Below are 17,722 nucleotides of genomic sequence, written 5' to 3'. Positions count from 1 at the left end.
AGGACGCGCATTGTGTAAGCGAGGCTGATTGAACTCAAGGGACCGGTGTCTAACAGCGCCGGGGAAACACGCCGGCATCGAGCGGTCTCTCTGTGAGCCTTCCAATGCTTTCGTCTTGCTACAGTTTGGTAAGTTTTTAGGACCCGCAGGTTCTAAGCCGGATTTCCGACGATCCTTCACCATCTGCAGCCTCTTTTTCTTTTAGAAATATCGCACGTTCCAACACTGCATATATCCTGCTAGAAAAGAATATTCTGCACACTCTTGTTTGATGATCCTGATTGTGAGTAGTTCTAACATCAGAGATAATTCAAAGAAGAGTTGAACGTACTACTCTATGTGTAGTTTCTTTCCTTTTTAAGTGTTTATGGTTAAAAGAAGTTATAAGAATAATAGCGCACCTTTCTTGCTGACTAAAAAAATTGGTAGCTTAATAAATAACCCCCTAAGTGCCCATGAAAATTATGTAATTTAAATAAACCCAAAAGGCTGGTTTTGCTTCCAATAAGGATTACTTATATCTTAGTTGGGATCAAGTACAAGCTACTGTTTTATTATTACAGAAAAAATCATTTTAAAATATTTGGATTATTCTTCTACGGAAGACGGACTTCCCGTAATTCTGAGCTTTTTGGATAACAAGCTTTTAGACAAAGGATTCCATACCTGTATTAAACCCTTGTAAATGAAAAATCTAAAATCAGAATCTTTATTTTTTCATTACAGGTATGAGATCAGTTATTCGGAATCCCATTATCTAGAAAGCCAAAATTATGGGAAGGTCATCTCACATAGAGTCCGTTTTAAACAAACAATTCAAATTTAAAATAATTTCCTTTTTCTCTGTAATAATAAATCAGTACCTTCCACTTGACGCCCACTAGAATAAAAGAAATCCTTATTAGAGGCAAAACAATTCTATTGGGTTTATTTAGTGTTTAAATTATTTTTTTAGCAGATATGTTATGGGGATCCAAATAACGGGAAGATCTGTTATCGGGAAAACCCCAGGTCCCATACCCCATTTCCTTAAACTATTTGTGCTGTGTGCTTCCTATTTATATTTATAGTTAGTGCTGTGGCTGTGCCTATGCAAGGATGAACTTTGCTGCTATTACAGAAGAATGAAAGTCATAAATAGAAAATAAAAAGCAGAGCAGAGGGTTATTGAATGGCATTTTGTGCCACTTATTCTACAAAAATATATATTTTTTTAATTATAACTTCTGCACATCTCCATGTGAGCATCGCCAGAGACAGCAACCCATCTCCGATTATTTAGCACCTTCTCCCTTGAACACATGCTCAGATTTCACACTTTCAGTGTTTGCATCGCCTGTTGACAAGTTGGCTCAGTTATCAGTGGAAGGCAACATATGTATTTATTATAACAAACTTGCTCAGGCAGGGAAAAAGGCAGCATCACCAAAGGAAATAGGAGAGATGCTGTTTTAACATATCACCCTGTAAGACAGTCAATTAGCCATTATCTGCTTGCAGATAGGACCTGTACTGTTCTGAAAGCTTGCACTCCTTTTTTTTTTTTTTTTTTGATTAACCTTTATTCTCTGGGTTACTTTTTAAAATGTATCTTCACTAAACAGGACAAGCAAACAGGATACTATACATTCATTAGGGATACAGTGAATTACCTAGACTCCATAAAGCGTTACCTTGCACAGCCTCCTATTGTTAATATCACAATGCCTCAGTTCAAATTCATGCCAATTGGCTCGGTTGAATAACCACTAAGGGAAGGTTGGGGATGTGTTAACGTGTTGTTATAACAGGTGCCAAGGTTGATTAACTTTGCAAACAGCACTTTCTAGTGGACTGAACATTTGATGAGATGTGGTTGGCTTCCCTGTGTTATGCATATGTGCAGTTATATCTATTTGTTTTTACTGGTTATATCATACTGTAAGACTCAATAATTTTCGCTGTAGTATTTTTATTACTGATTTGGATTACTTTATCTGCCTCACTGATATCAGCGAAAATCAGTCCAGGCTGTTGCTGCAGAAATAGTGATTGAGTTGGGTGGTCCTAAGGCCAAATTGTATTGTATTGGAGTCTCTGTTCATTGTTCAATCACAACAGCATTGGGTAAAACCTTTGGGTGCCTGGTTATATTGTGTGGCTTACCGACAAATTATATCAGCAGCAAATGGCATGTAAAGTAAGCCCTCTTCCATTACTAACCCTTGTTTGGGTTGATCTCCTAATTTGATCTCCTATTTAGAATGTGCAAAGAAACTACAGTAGTTCTTCATGCAAGCACGAAAGAACATGCAAACTCATTACAGATATTTTACATACAGTCGGCTCTTCTCTTCTAATATCCAAAATCAGTATCCTCCACAATACTCTTCACAATTCAAAAAACACATACTGTATAAAATGCCTACAAACAGTATAACTGATATGCCTAGGCGTCAGTGTACCTAGACTAGTATTGCCACCTGTCTGGATTTCACCCGGTATTTGGAAGGGCTGTCCTGGTGAAACCTTCCTGTCTGGATTTCCAAATTAGATAATCTGAAAAAGATATTGAAAATAATGACATGGCGATCAGGCAATAGCTGATCACCATGTCATCAGTCCCACTTCTAACATCACTGCCCCTGCCCCACCTCTGAAATCATCATTTTCCAGCCCCAGATAAAGGTGGCAACCCTAACCTATACCACATCTGGCCACCAGCAAAAAAGCATAGAAACCTGGTGCGCACTTCAACCTTATGGCTCAACTCGCCCCAGCCCTCCCTTCCTCCCTCTTGCTGCCCATCCATTCTCCTTCCCTTGCTCCCTCTCTCTCCCCCTTGGCCACCCTCTCACCTGCCCAACCTCTCTGCCTCTCAGTTGACAACCCTCCCATCCTCCCTCTCGACCACACACCCTCCCTTTCTCCCTCTCGACCGCCCACCCTCCCTTCCTCCCTCTTAGCTGCCCACCCATTTTCCTCCCTTGCTCCCTCTCTCTCTCCCTCTGGGCCACCCTCTCATCTGCCCAATCTCTCTGCCTCTCAGTTGGACAACCCTCCCATCCTCCCTCCCTCTCGACTGCCCACCCTCCCTTTCTCCCTCTCGACTGCCCACCCTCCCTTTCTCCCTCTCGACTGCCCACCCTCCCTTTCAGCTTCCCGCCTATCTTTCCTCCATCTGGGCTGCCCGGTTATGCTCCCTCTCTCTTGGCCACCTGTCCATCCTCCCGCCCCTCCTCTAGTCTTTAAAGCCATAGAGAAAGCATCCACTGGGTCTACTTCCTTTATAGTTATACCACTGTGACTAGGTTTTGCATCCTTTACTATACTTTTCCTATATGCAATTTTACAATTTCAGAGATGACATAGTCTATTGGAATATCTAGGGTTAATGTCAATTTGCACCCCAATCACTGGTGTTTTTGGCTTCTTTGTTATGACTGTATTTTATAAAACAGGTAATTGATAGAATATATCACTTATGTCCAGAAATGTTTCCTCTTCTATACACGTCATGGAAGATTCAGAGAGATTAATTGATGATGATGCTACATTTATTTTATGATGTATTTATTCATTAACAGTTGGAATTGAAGGCAGACTCGGGACACGCCAGGCTAGTTAAAGAAACGGCAAGATCTCAGTCATGTTTAATGGAATATAAGATCACTATCTGCATCATCCAAGGGTCTGATACATGGGATTTGATTCCATTACCAGCAGCAAATTTCCCCAAAGGCCGCTTGAATGTATGAAATAAAATTTAATGATGGCTCTTTCCTGGGTGATAGAGTCAAATCCATAATGAGATCATTGATCAGCTTCTGTTAAATTAAATCTCGGTAAGATGTCAATATAGTTTAAAAGGCTGAACATATGTAAAAAATTATAACTACATCAGAAGGGATCTTGCAAATAAACAGGTATAGTTTTTACCAGATGTGCAACCAGGCAAGAGAGCGTTTTATCTGCAGGAGCCTCCAAGTATGGAAAACATAAATACATTAACAGAAAAAAAATATTCTATTTAGTGAGAAGAGAATTAAAGATGAAATGAACATCTAGGAAGAATATATAATATATATAATATATAAGCATACAATATGGACAAGAAGAGCTGCAATTACAGTTTATTTTATATAGCTAGAGAGGTAGACTTAAAATGCTGATAGATTTGTGCTACTTTATCAGAAGTTCTTTCATTCCATCGGCAATCTCAAGAATCCTTTCATTACAGCTGCGAGTGAAATATGTTTTATCAGTAGATTCGCACACACTATAACAATAAGCATCGCTAGCAATGGAACTTCTGGCATCTGTCAGGGTTTTGGCGTAGAAAGAAAATATAGGAGATACAAAGAAATTGCATTCAAAACACCAGGCTTCATAACTGTCCTTGACATTCTGAGACCAAGGAGTTCAGATCACTGTGTGACACATGGAACCTTTAGCCCATAACTTCTTTAATAAATCAATTACAGATACACACATATACATTTCATCTACTTCAGTCAACTGCAAAATAACCTCTCTTTAAACAGGAGATATTTGTAGATAAAAGGACAGTGCTCATTGTCAGTCAGAAGCGGCACAATCTACTAATATATTACAACATCTTGGAACAACTAAAAAGCTATTGATGGCTTCATTACAGCTGGTGCCCATCTTCATACACATCTAAAGAATAATTTTAGAAATGTAAAGATGCTATGCATCTCTAGAACTTCTTATTACAACCTAATGGAGTATACAGTACAGCCGAGTAAATGTTTTGCCGCATCTGCTCAGCAGGGTCTATCAAAATGCAACTGCATTTCATATTATCCCACCATGTATTAAAATCTCTGCCAGTTCAAGAGAGGCAGAAGATTTTGCCACAACATTACAAATAGATCATTATGAAACTTACTTTAAATGTGATGGAATGTGTAATGTCTAGATCGCAAACAGTACTGGCGCTAGCTATATTGTCCATTTGTTGCTAAAGGCAGCAAAACACAGTGAGTTTCAACATTCAGCCCTTTTGTGTATTTTTCGTGCACCCCTCCAATGTAACATTACTAAATATACTTGTAGGGGACTGGTAAATTAATCTCCCAGTATTATTTAGCAGGCAGTCCGCTAGTGTTATAGATGCCTAACTGGGTCCTAAAATACAGTTAAAAAAGGGGACTTGTTCCTGTGCCCCTTGGTGTTCACAATAGTGACCAGTAGATGGCACTGTGCTTAAGTATAAAGTCTTTGGTATCCATGTGCTCAGGGTCCATCTTGTGCTGGCTCTAGCCTGAGCAGGCAGGCAGAGCTCGAGTGGAACCTAGACAAGTCAGGTCTAGTAAGGATAGGCTACTCACCTTAAGAGGTCACTCTAGGAGTGATAGATAGACAGGCTATTTATCTGAGCAGCTTGAGGCTACTCCGAGGTTGTAAGTGGGATTATGATCCCGAGTACTAATTGCCCAGAAGTAGGGACTAAGTGTACAGACTTAGGGTAGGGATGTGAGTTTCCCCTCAGGTTCCACTTAGGGAAAAGGCTGAAAGATGGGTGTACCCCAAGTGTCTGTTGTGTACATTGTCCCCATCTCTGTGGGGTACAGCTTCTGACCAATGGTGCTGTGAGGATATGCCTATCTACTGTTGATGTATGATCCTGCTTGTTCTGTATGTACACTCCATTGAGGATTGTTATTGCTCAATAAATATGTTCATGCACCCTGCATCAAATTACAGTTACACTACAAGCTGCCTCCACACCTTTTGTGAGGACTTACTCCCTAAGATTTAAGGTCTCATCCGGAGCACAGTATTGGGCGTGGAGCTCATAGATAGAGAACAGTGCACTCAATTTACTATAGCACTACATACTTATTCATTTAGAAACAAAACAGTGAGCTACTGTCGTTATTTAACATTTCAGTTCAAAATAAAATATCTATAAAAAATAAGTACACATATGGGACCTGTTAACGAGAATGTTCAGGTCTTTCTGTTATTTTAATATCTATACTTTAAATATGCTACAAAAATAATTTAAAGGGAAAGTATACTTCCAAAATGAATACTTAAAGGGATCCTGTCATCGGAAAACATGTTTTTTTTCAAAATGCATCAGTTAAAAGTGCTACTCAAGCAGAAATCTGCACTGAAATCCATTTCTCAAAAGAGCAAACAGATTTTTTTATATTCAATTTTGAAATCTGATATGGGGCTAGACACTTTAGGAGAGAAATGATTTCTGGCAGGCTGCTGTTTTTCCTTCTCAATGTATCTCAGTGAGACATGGGTTTTTACTATTTAGAGTGTTGTTCTTAGATCTACCAGGCAGCTGTTATCTTGTGTTAGGAAGCTGTTATCTGGTTACCTTCCCATTGTTCTTTTATTTGGCTGCTGGGGGGGGGAAACGGGAGGGGGGTGATATCACTCCAACTTGCAGTACAGCAGTAAAGAGTGATTGAAGTTTATCAGAGCACAAGTCACATGACTTGGGGCAGCTGGAAAATTGACAATATGTCTACCCATGTCAGATTTCAAAATTGAATATAAAAAAATCTGTTTGCTCTTTTGAATCGAATCCGAATCCTAATTTGCATATGCAAATTGGGAGTAAAAGTCAGAACTTTGTCCTAATGGCTCATGTGACCTAACATGTATGGTTTGTTTGTGTGCACCATTAATCCTAGGATCTCAGGAGGCGGCCCTTAGTTCTTAAAATGGCAATTTTCTATTAGGATTACCAATGGCACTTACTACTATATAAGCATATTATTATAAAAATGCTTTGATTGCTTTGTCCACAATAATTAATTATCTTAGCTAGGATGAAGTACAAGGTACTGTTTTAATATTATAGGGAAAAAGGAACATTTTAATTATAGGATTAAAAAGAATTCTATGGGAGATGGCCTTCCTGTGATTTGCAACTTTCTGGATAAAGGTTTCCAGGTAACGGATTCCATACCAGTAAATATCCCATTAGAATAGTGAAGCCTTTTCAAAACAGAATTTGGAAACATTAAAAACAGGGAAGAGTTCCACAATTAATAGTTTGTTGGGTATTTCAAAACTAGCCAATTGATATCAACTGAGAGATCCTGATATGCTATCTTTCTGGCAAACTGTCATTTTATAGGGTGCTGAGACTTGAATACAGGACCTTGTGCTTGTTGTTGTGGTATGTGCTGGTATCCATTATATCTGTTGCATCACCTCAGCAACCTTATTGGTTGGGCTGACTCTACCCTATAAAAGCCCATCCCTTCTCACAGTCGGTGACTGAGCACTGGCCTTATTTCACAAGCACTGACCTTGATTCATGAGCACTGAGGCTTGTACTTAGTTCTTCTGTTCCTGGGTCCTGCTCCTGCTCTTGCTTTAGTCATGCACCCTGACCTGTTTCTCTTGTTCTCCCTCCTGCTTAACTATGGGGGGGGGGGGGGTTGTGGATGCACACCTGAGGCCTCCTGCTTAGTCTTGTTCTAAAAATGTTCCCTTCTTGTTCCCTGTACCAAGTCTTGTTGTTAGTCCTAAACCAGTAGTATTCATACACTACATGCACACAGTCCTGTTCCAGAATCTTACTATTCATACTACCCCGTCCTGCTCCTTTCTGTGCTAGTCTTGTTCATCACCTGGTCTGTCCCTATCCTACCTGATCTAGATTCTTCTCTCATGACACCCTGTCTTTAATCCTGTTCCTGCATCACCCCTACTTGTCTGTGTGAACAGTAGCAGCTCCTCACCTGAAGAGCTCACTCTTTCCTCTCCATAATATGCTTAGAATTCCCTTACATAAACAGGCCAATAAGATGCAGACTTCAAAGCCTGGATAAATCTTAGGGGTACATTGTCCCTGCATGTGTATTCCTTGATCTCCCTCGATCATAAGTGCAATGTAGATACTTGTGCAAGCCTCTGGTCTGCTTAAAGCAGATTGAGTCTCAGAAAGTAGGCTTACTACTAAGAAGGAAGAAAGGGGATGTTTCTCTTCCATGTGTGCCCCTTTGATAACAACCCAAACACTAAAAGGCTTCTTTAAATGAAATCTACTTTTCAGAATATAGACTTATAAAATAAACCATGTACAAACATACATGTTGTATCAAAATAAGTTAAAAATTATTTGTTTTTAATTAGTTCATAAACGTAGCACACAGTAACAACTATCATCACTAAAGAATAAAGGTTCACTCAAGCGGCATCAACACTACTTGCAAGTTGAGTGGATTTACGTAAGAGGAGTATGTGAGACTCTTCACATTTTGCGTTAAAAGCCAAGAACAATGAAGAAATACTTAAGTACCCTCATCCAGAAACAGGCAAAGCTACATTCCAACCATATAGAGTCCTCGCAATGCAATTCTGGTTTTTATCAAGGCACTGACTTGAAACATGCCAGAGTTTGCATAGGAATTAATAGTCTCAGAACCAATACAACTGCCTAGCAATCAAAATGCTCTTTAGATTCTATAGATGAGAGAGAAAAGTCAATTTTGCAGCAACATGAATTAAGTTAGGAAAGAATTGATATATACCGTAAATGTAGAGCTAAAATTACATATTGTATTTCTGATACAAATTCAAATCCCAATAACAACCGTCCATGAACATTGATGGGATGGAGGAAAAAAACAATAGTGAATAATTTTCTTAAAAACATTAATAATGCAAGAAGGCTGAGGAAATCTAGGTTTGAAAGGGAAATACAGCTGCTTAAATCAATATTTTTTTAATGATCACTCTGAGGTTGGGGCTCCTACCCTATGATCAAACCTTATTTCTAGGACAAACAGTGAAATAACACAGGCAATAATCTTCCAAACTATGGTCTGTATCAGCAATTATTCTTTACTTACTATTTTGAATGCTCTTCACTATTATCTTGTTTGACTGAAAAATTGTAAGCTCCAATAAGGAGTTTCAGACATTCATACTATTGGGTATGTGGCAGATCAGAACCTACATTAGCACCAAGTGATTCAGTAGAAGACTGAAATGGTTTATATGACATGTGTATGTTGTACATGCAGTACACATGCATCTTTCCACATTCAAGTGAGAGGACTGATACAGTATATAAAATGAGTAGTGACATTATTTATCGCTTACAAAGAAGAATAATAATGGAATTAATAAAAAAAAATATGCAAGGAACAGGAGGACACTTTGCCCTGGTAAAAGTAATCTATAACAGCCAACTGGCTGTTTGTTTTCACTGTTCAATCTCCAACTGACCAGTAAATACTAATTGCTGTTTGGTGGTATGGGTTACTATCCATAGGAAATATTACCCCAAATACCCCTATTGTCACATTACCCCATTTGAGAAAAGAATTTTATGAGTAAGTGGAAATCCCAATTTAGTTATAATGTAAGATGAGAATTTAGGCCAGTTACTGTTTTTCAAGATCAGTTTGCTAAATGCAATCTTCAATGTGGAGACAATTAAAAACGATAATTGATGAATGCATTTATGCTTATCATCATCATTTATTTATATAGCGCCGACAAGATACGCAGTGCTTATACAAATACAATGTTGTATTCTTAAAGGGATCCTGTCATAAGAAAACATGTTTTTTCCAAATGAATCAGTTAATAGTGCTGCTCCAGCAGAATTCTGCACTGAAATCCATTTCTCAAAAGAGCAAACAGATTTTTTTATATTCAATTTTGAAATCTGACATGGGGCTAGACATTTTGTCAATTTCCCAGCTGCCCCAAGTCATGTGACTTGTGCCTGCACTTTAGGAGAGAAATGCTTTCTGGCAGGCTGCTGTTTTTCCTTCTCAATGTAACTGAATGTGTCTCAGTGGGACATGGGTTTTTACTATTGAGTATTGTTCTTAGATCTACCAGGCAGCTGTTATCTTGTGTTAGGGAGCTGCTATCTGGTTTGCTTCCCATTGTTCTTTTGTTTGGCTGCTGGGGGGGTGATATCACTCCAACTTGCAGTACAGCAGTAAAGAGTGATTGAATTTTATCAGAGCACAAGTCACATGACTTGGGGCAGCTGGGAAATTGACAATATGTCTAGCCCCATGTCAGATTTCAAAATTGAATATAAAAAAATCTGTTTGCTCTTTTGAGAAATGGATTTCAGTGCAGAATTCTGCTGGAGCAGCACTATTAACTGATTCATTTTAAAAAGAATTTCCCATGGCAGTATCCCTTTAAATTCTATGCTTTCATGCTTAGGTTAGACTGGTGATTTAGAATTTAAACATCACAAAAAAGTCACTGAAATTGGTTGACATACAGCTATACCACCATGAGCACTGCAATAAGCTTTTCTTTGACAACAAATTCACTTTGCTATTGCTTGCTTTAAGTCAAACACTAAACATCAATACATCTAATTATCTGGTACTCTTCTATGTGCCTGACTGCTGGTTTATTGTAGCTTGCTCCTTTCGTATAGACATAACACATAAAGGAAGCATGGTACTTACCACCTGGCCTAGACAGTTGTTAAAGGCAAGCACCTTGTGCCAAAGTTTATGCACCTTTTGACTTGAAATTAGGTACATACTCAAGCATGTTGTTAGTACAGATGAGTAGAGCTTTATACAGTGTGTGCTATTTTAATGAGCTTAACTTGCACCAGTCACTGCAGCCTAAGATAGAAAAATAGTGTCTTCTTGGATAATAAATAAACAAACTCATCAACAAATAGTTATTTTTATATCCCATGAATTTGATCAAACCATCAGATCAGATAATGTTATCTCTTTGTTTTCGTAGGGTCTCTAGTCTCAGTATGTGACAGAATTACTAAGCTCGAGTGAATAATTCGAATGCAAAAATATTCAAATTTCTAAGTAATTTTTTGGGTACTTCGACCATCGAATTGGTCAAATTCGTTCAAATTTGATCGAATCGAATGATTTGAAAGATTAGAAGTAAAAATCGTTAGTTCTTCGATGGTCGAATAGTCGGTCTCTTTAAAAAAAAGTTTGACTTCATACTTCGCCACATTAAAGCTACCGAAGTGAAATGTTAGCCTATGGGCTAATAAAAATCATTCGATCGATCGCTTAAAATCATTCGAACCGTTTTTTTAATCGATCATTTGATTGAACCTTTTGCGCTAAAATCCTTCTAATTTGATATTCGAATTGAAGGATTTTACTTCAAGGGTCAAATTCGAGGGTTTTTTAACCCTCGAAATTCGACCCTTGATAAATCTGCCACGAATTGTGTATTTTCAAAGAAGGAAAGCAGACTGCACTGTGGTGTGGGCTTACAAATGTACAAGTTACCCTGTAGTGAGACAGAAGTGCCTAATGATAGATGAAAGCCTCCAGCATAAAGTGCTTAAATTTTATAGTTCTTTGGCAAACTGCTTTAAACGTATACAATATCTATAACTGTCTGCTTCTAGAAAATATAAAGAAAATGGTGGAAGTTTCCATTGTATCATTTAGGCCATTATCATCCTGAAGAAAAATAAGAGGAATTTATTTTCGGATAATATATGTAGTTCTTTTACAATAGTCAAGTGAGACTTTCCCCAGTAGAGTTTGTTATTACCCAGCTATCTTGTCATTTTATTGCAGACTCACAAGTGTATGCAGTTGATGAAATCAAATTATTATTAGAAATATTCTTGGATCTCATGGCCTTCCATAACAATTTTATTCCATCTAAAAATAAAATCATGAGATTAATTGTCTCCCATACACTTCCCAGGACAGTTACAGTTCAAAACAGTTGCAGTCTATTATCATTATTATTATTGCTATGTTATAAAAAAATAGTAGACATTTTCAGTGCTTAATAACATATACCTAACATACAATACCATATACCAACTAAACCTCTAAAAGACTTGAAATTGACTACACAATGTAAAGATGGCATAGTTAATGCATTTTTTGATTGTATAAAAAATAAGACTAGAACCATCATTAAAGTCATAATATGACCAGTAGTCATGCTCTGCTGTTGAGGACAATGGTTAGGTATATCAGTTTTGTTGAACTGTTAGGTCTATGCCAAGTCTATGATACGTTAATCCATAGAAATGGGGGAGGGACGAGAGGTGATAGCAGGATACCATATGCTGAGACTAGATGATACACAAAGTTGACATTAATAACCGTGAAAATATCATGATCTAAATTCCTAAAAAAAGAAAAAAAAATTACAAACACTCTTAATTTTGTGTCCGGTGTCTGCTGCTATTCGTGGTTTTGGCTGCATCGCACAGAAAGATATATTTGTGGACCTGGATTACTCAATGTAATGTGCACTGCTCACCCTAATTTCTAGATTGGATTTTCCGTCTGGTCTAACCTATCTCAAAATGTGATCATTTAAGTCCTTTACACGGGTTCCCTGGTCTTCCAATTCAGTAAAGAAATAAAAATAAGCAGCCAAAATTTACTTTTTTCATGAACACTTTAACTGTAGATTCTCAGGAAGATTGCTTTGTGGCATAGCATATTTTTCTTTATACACTTAAAAAAAAACATTGTATTTTTACTCACCCCAGTTCGTTGAACTTCCATAAAAATTGCTTTTTGGAATGACCTCTCCCAGACTGGTAAATCGACACCAAGTTCTACACTAAAATAATGACTTTTTCCATTCCCAACTAGCACGCTGAAGCAGTAAGGTCTTTGATCTTCAAGCTCTTCATTTTGATTATGATTTAAATACAGATTTTCCTGAATCCAGATTTCATCAGCAGGCCAAACCTACAAGAAATGAGGTTTTAAGTCGCAGTAATTGAGAATAGCAATGACTATAAATTAAGCATATATGAATATGGGAAATGTGGCATAGTCCTTACTAGCACAGTCAAAATGTAGAGAAGAATGTACTGTGGAACAAATGGAAATTCTTAAAAACCCAGTAAGATCTTACCCTGCAACTATGCAAAGAGCTGCATACAACACCTCAATGTGTAATTTCTTTATAATGTGGAGCTTTTTGGTAAATATTCCCTTAAAATGTCACCAAAGACAAAGAAGGAGTACAGTGGACCTCAGTGCTGAATTGGGTACCAAGTCCGCCCTTACAACCATATATTCTCAGTGGCCACCAGTTTATCTTTATTTCTAAACTGCTACAAGCGGGATTATGGCCCTTCACCATTCAAATTTTTTTTTGTTTATGAATGGCCAAATTAATTGGATTTTTTAGGTCTAAATGTCCAGTTGCAGTCCCCAGATTGTCACCTTTTAAGTCTAGGGTTAACTAGTCATGAAATGTCCTATAGTTTCAGTCTGAGCAATTCAACTACAGCCCTTAGTTTGTTGTAGAATAAAGAGTATGAATGTTTTTGTATAATACGTTTTGCCCTTTAAAATATAAAAGCTGATATCAAAAAATATATACAGTAAATTAAGTACGTCATAATTTTCTCCTGAGCTCCCTAGTCGTTTTAAATGGTCAGTTGTTTTAGGCTAAACAATCCATACTATAATCTCTACGCTTGACTAGACATGATAGAATGTTCTCTTTCATCAATCAAGAGGTATAACGAAAAACTCCCAGCATCTGTCAAAAAAGATTGATTCTGTAGTAAAAAATTAAACATTTTTATTACATCTGACAGCTTCTATAAACACTTACAGCTTTTTATAAATGCCCAGTTTCTAGTGATAAAAGTTATTTATTGGTAGTGTTCATGATTTTCTGTAAATTGAACAATATTTTGTTCCCATAATCCCACATATAAATGTACATTATGAGCCTGGGCTCAAAGCTCTATTAAAAGACCAAAAAGAACCCTTAGGCTACTCTCTATTGCAAAGTGAACTCATTTGCATGTAAGCCCATATTTAAAGGGATAAGATGCACTTTGTAACTGACATACTTTAGTGCTAAATCCTGCCTCTAGGTGGTGCTGGAGTGCAATGGCCTTAGTGCATCTGAACCAATGTGCTGAAAAATTGCACCATCCAGAGGCAGGATTTAGCCCTGAAAAATAATGTCTGGACATGGTGCAACAAAATGTGAAATCTTTATCTGTAGCTAGAACCTTAGACATAAAACTTGACAGGGCTACTGAAAATATAAACAAATCATTTTTAGAGAACATTGTTCACAGGCATAAAGCAAACTTTATTTTTTGATGATGATTATTTTTTGTCTCTTTAAAGGAACAGTTTAGTGTAAAAATAAAAACTGTAAATAGACTGTGCAAAATAAAAAAATGTTTCTTATATAGTTAGTTAGCTAAAAATGTAATATATAGAGGCTGGAGTGACTGGATATCTAACATAGCCAGAACACTACTTCCTGCTTTTCAGCTCTCTAACTCTGAGTTAGTCAGCAACTTGAAGGGGGGCCACTTGGGACACTCACTGTTCAATGACTTGCATTTGATCCTCGGCATTCAGCTCAGATTCAAAAGCAAACATTTATGACCCATTTCCCCACTTTCCTCCACCCCCTTTTTTTTTACCATTTTTTGATAATGTTTGACTGATTGGTTACTGCCTGGTAACTAATCAGTGGAAACCAAGAGAGCTGCAATGCAGGAAGTAGTGTTCTGGCTATTATGTTAGACATCCAGTCACTCCAGCTTTTACACATAAATTTTTTGGCTAACTAACTATATTAGAAACATTTTTTATTTTGCCCATCTATTTAGACAGTTTTTATTTTTATACTAAACAGTTCCTTTAAAGGTTCAATGCAACTTTGCAGTAAACTCTGAAGACTAGTTTTTAAATAACTTTTTTTAGCAAGTTGGTTGTAAGGAAAGGTTGTTCAAACTCTGGTTCCTCAGGAGTTATTGAGCTACATTCAGTCATTTCACATAAACTATTTGCTGACTACAGACTACAGAAGGTTGACCTTTACCCAGACATAAAATGAGGTGAGTGGCCTTGAAGCATTGGCTTATAAGCATGGACTTTAGGTTGGCCTAGAAGCATGGGCTTTAAAACAAGGCCCCATAATAGAATACCTGTGGGATGGATGTGGCCAAGAAAGTGATTTTTGTGGTCCAACCTTCTCAAGGGTTCTATATGTTTTAATGACATTTTTTAACTATAATCCAGCCCACTGATATGTGGTTAGCAAATGACTGGTAAAATGCAAGGCCAAACTATCCTATAGGATCTAGATCCTGCAATAAAAGCCAGAAGCTTGTGAAAGAAATTTTGGGGAGCCTGAACAAGAAATGCAATAAAAACCCTCTGCATTTTTCCCCATTAGAATTCAAATATTTAAGACATTCATATTGAAATTATTGAACCACACAAACATACCTTGCTTACTTTAAATAAAACCTCACAGAGGTTATATATCTTTTCCGCTCGTACCCAGTCTAGTGTACTGACCTAGGAATAAATCAAATATAAATTAGATTTTTCTGAAACATTCCCAGAGTAACATGCACAGTTATTGAACTGAAAGATAAATTGAAATAGATCAGGCTATTTTGTTATTTTATATACACATATATTGAACCTTAAATATCTAATATTTAAATGTTATAAAACAACAAACCATTCCTCTGTGCTCCCAGCTGTTACAACACTTTTACCTGCACCGACCAACAGCTCTAGGGCTTGTGCTGAAAATACTTTTTATCTATTTATTTACTTATAAAATATCTAAGATTTTTCTACTTCCTATTCATATCAGAACATACAAGAACAATCAAAACAAACCACCAGTTAGCTGGAAGTCTAAAAGAGTTGCAACTGGGTGAAGGGAGGGATTTGTTTACACAGAGTGCTTCTCGGTGGACTGGAAATGTATTTTAACCCTGTTTGTACGGACATGAATTAAAATGGGACTTCATTGGATTTTGGGGTGCTGGTAGGTTAAGGGCTTCACAGCAACACTTCTGCACAATATTCAGAAAAAGTGGCAGGATGGATGCAATGGTACTAAACACAACTATAGCGATTGTGTTTAGCATGCAAGTATGTTTAATGAATAGTTGTGTCTGCATCCGTAGATTACCCCTTCTATATCTAGAAATAAGTTTCCTGATGTAAGTGATGACAAATTTCTATATTATCTGCTGTTACTGGATATAGTATTGGTAGTTGTACACCTGTGCTCAGTAGAGCTTCAAAGTCCCAAAAAGCAATATAACTTTTATAATTATGCAATCAATTATGTATGGAACAAGTACAAAGTGAATGCTTAAAATATATGAAAATTGATGAGTATCATTCTGAAATGCTGTTTTTGGAGTATGCTAAAGTAGCTGAAAACTTGAAATTTAAAAAATTTCACAATACATTTGTGAGAGAGTGGGTTGGTGTATTTATAGTTAGACGAGAAATGGATGCAATTAACATCATCAATTATTTTAGTTGGGTGTCATTAGCATAAAAGTGATACTGAAGTCCAAACAACTGAATAAGTTGTCCTAGCGCAGTGGTATAGAGTGAGAACAGTAGAGGGTCTAAGACAGAGACTTGAGGACTCCAACAGAGAGAGGCAACATAACAGAAGTTGAGTTAGAGAAGGCAACTTTAAAATAATCATCAAAAAGATAAACTATAAACCATGAAAGAGCAGTATCAGGAATGTCAGCTGGGTAGAGAATGTCTAGCAGGAGAGGATGGTCAACTGTATCAAAGGCTGCAGAAAGATATGGAAGGATGAGTATGGAATAGTGATCTTTAGACTTTGCCAGGAGAAGATCATTGGATATTTCAGCGAGTGCCATTTCAGTTGAGTGTGTTGGGCGGAAGCCATATTGCAGGGGGTGGAGAAGGGAGTTGAGAGTGAGATGCTGGATCAAGTGTTTGTAAACAAGCCTTGCCAGCAATTTGGAAGAATATGGAAGAAGGGAAACATATTGATATAATTTATATAGTATATCATTGTTCCAGGTTACAGCCACTAGTTGTCACCTAGTGGATAACATGGAATCCTTTTAGGTGAAGGTTCTGGAAGAAGGCATGTCTCAATGCCAATCAGGAGGAAGGGGAAATCCATTAAGGAAAAATCATAAACAGCAAAATTGATGATACCAAGGGCTTGAGGACCAATACTTCAGCAAATTTCTGATAATTGTCTTATTATCAATATCATTTAGACATGCCAACTAATATATTAGGGCAGCATTCATGTTGCTCGCCTTAGTTGATGTGAGATATTAGAGTAAGCCAGCTAGTTGATCAGCTGAGGCTCCCCCAAGGTGAAAGGAAGAAGTTAGTACCCTGGCAGTACTTGATCGTTCCCGGGCATGCCTTGTTCTTGTTCTACTTGATGTGGTACCCATTTGAAGTATGCTTAATCCTGGGCTGGGTAACAGTGTGAGCCACAAGCACCCCTGAGACTCTAGAGAGTTGCAGATGCATGTTGATTGAGAACATCTGAATGACTTGTGTGAAGCTGTATCCATGACTGTAAATCCCATATGTTCCTGAGTTTATCTGTGAGATATGTGTGGCCCTCCACTAATCCATCACTAAAGTATCTAGCCAATGAATCTACCTGTAGTGGTGTGGTAATTTGGTCATAGTACAGTAAAATGTATCCATCCCCCAAAACAATGTGTTCCACACTTCTATGACAGAAGACAACACATCTTTATAACATAGGAAAAATTGTTTATGGAATACTACAAAAAGTAAAATAAATACAAACAACCATGTAATCATAGAAACATTTTTTCTGTTAAAAGAATAATCCTTTAAAGGTTGTCATGGATCATTTTGGAGGTGGTTAACATCTATCCAAGACAATCCAAAAGTATGAAAATATCTTATGGCAAAGGAAACTAGAATGAAAAGAATCTAAGACTTCTTTTTCATATTGA

At 37.3% G+C, this 17,722-nt stretch overlaps 1 protein-coding gene across 2 annotated transcripts in view; it reads right to left on the bottom strand.

Annotated features, from left to right (window-relative positions):
- The window catches only part of sntg2.S (syntrophin, gamma 2 S homeolog), a 276,383-nt gene that overhangs the window by 42,915 nt on the left and 215,746 nt on the right, over positions 1 to 17,722 (bottom strand). For both annotated transcript variants that reach the window (XM_041565024.1, XM_041565023.1), the window contains exons 13-14: positions 15,204 to 15,275; positions 12,468 to 12,677 (exon numbers count right to left, since the gene is read on the bottom strand). In XM_041565024.1, the coding sequence (XP_041420958.1) occupies positions 12,468 to 12,677; positions 15,204 to 15,275 (282 nt within the window). The remainder of the gene's footprint in view (positions 1 to 12,467; positions 12,678 to 15,203; positions 15,276 to 17,722) is intronic.

This window comes from Xenopus laevis, chromosome 5S (genome assembly GCF_017654675.1).
Source record: "Xenopus laevis strain J_2021 chromosome 5S, Xenopus_laevis_v10.1, whole genome shotgun sequence".
In the NCBI taxonomy this organism is placed as follows: Eukaryota; Metazoa; Chordata; class Amphibia; order Anura; family Pipidae; genus Xenopus; species Xenopus laevis.
This window is presented reverse-complemented; position numbering and strand designations above follow the sequence as displayed.